The sequence below is a fragment of the Trypanosoma theileri genome, assembly GCF_002087225.1.
Source record: "Trypanosoma theileri isolate Edinburgh chromosome Unknown TM35_Tth_15_V1, whole genome shotgun sequence".
NCBI classification, from domain to species: Eukaryota; Euglenozoa; class Kinetoplastea; order Trypanosomatida; family Trypanosomatidae; genus Trypanosoma; species Trypanosoma theileri.
The window spans coordinates 546319-547402 of NW_021639857.1; the positions used below are offsets into that span (position 1 = coordinate 546319).

The window sequence follows — 1084 nt, forward strand, 5'->3', positions numbered from 1 at the left end:
CTGAGGGATTCACCAACAAACCAGCGGAGAACACAGACACTGTCCCATCCTTTGGTGTACTCGTACGCTACAAGGATAGCAACACATACACTCGATTCGCTGTGACGATGCCTCCGACTGCAAATATGGGTGCGGGTTTTGACCAAACAGGAAGGGAGATCGCCTGGTTCTGGGCTCAAGAGCAAGCGGAGTGTGCTGATGAGTGCGAACTCGATCGTCGCTGTGTCGCATGGACGGCGGTGAAAGATGTAACACTAGACCCGCCTGAGTGGAACTGTACACTTAAGAGCACCTATGGTGACGTTGTTGCTGCCAATGAATCTGTCGTGACAGGTCGTGTGTGGGAGCCAATTCTGCTTCTGGACCGAAGCAAATCCGGCACGACTGGATTCCACGAAACCTGGACCGGCCGAGCTCCTCTCGTTGGAAATGGCACAAGGGTACAGCTGCGAGTATTTGTGGATGACACCATCGTTCAGGTCTTCAAGGACGATGGCCTGGAGTCGCTGACGGGTCGTGTTTACGTTCCCAATGACTATTCTGGAGTTGCCCTCTTCTCCTCTAATATAAACTCACCACTCTCGGCCAAAGTCTCTTTCTACGAGATGGATACTGTACATGAATCGAATGCGGCACCAACTGATGCACCAACCGAGGGACCCACTGAGGCACCAAGTGAAGCACCGACCGAGGCGCCAACTGAAGCACCAACCGAGGCACCAACTGATGCACCAACCGAGGCACCCACTGATGCACCAACTGAAGCACCAACTGAGGCACCGACTGATGCACCGACCGAGGCACCAACCGAGGCACCGACTGAAGCACCAACCGAGGCACCCACTGAGGCACCCACTGATGCACCAACTGAGGCACCAACTGATGCACCGACTGAAGCACCAACCGAGGCACCGACTGAGGCACCAACCGAGGCACCAACTGAAGCACCAACTACGGGTCCGCCCAAAGCACCGGATGCAGCGTGGCATACAGCGGGATCACACCTTCTTAAAGTAATGTTTTTGGCAGTTACTCTTCACACCGTGTTGCCGCTGCTTCTTTTTTGAAGTGTGAATGTGTAAAA

General features: G+C 54.2%; 1 protein-coding gene across 1 annotated transcript; it reads left to right on the forward strand.

Moving 5' to 3' along the window:
• Window positions 1-2: 2 nt before the first annotated feature.
• TM35_000153180 (beta-fructofuranosidase-like protein) lies at window positions 3-1067 on the forward strand (the record flags this gene model as incomplete). Its single annotated transcript, XM_029025970.1, has 1 exon — window positions 3-1067. A coding segment is annotated over one exon (1065 nt), but the record flags the coding sequence as incomplete, so codon positions are not given.
• Between the last annotated feature and the right edge of the window lie 17 nt (window positions 1068-1084).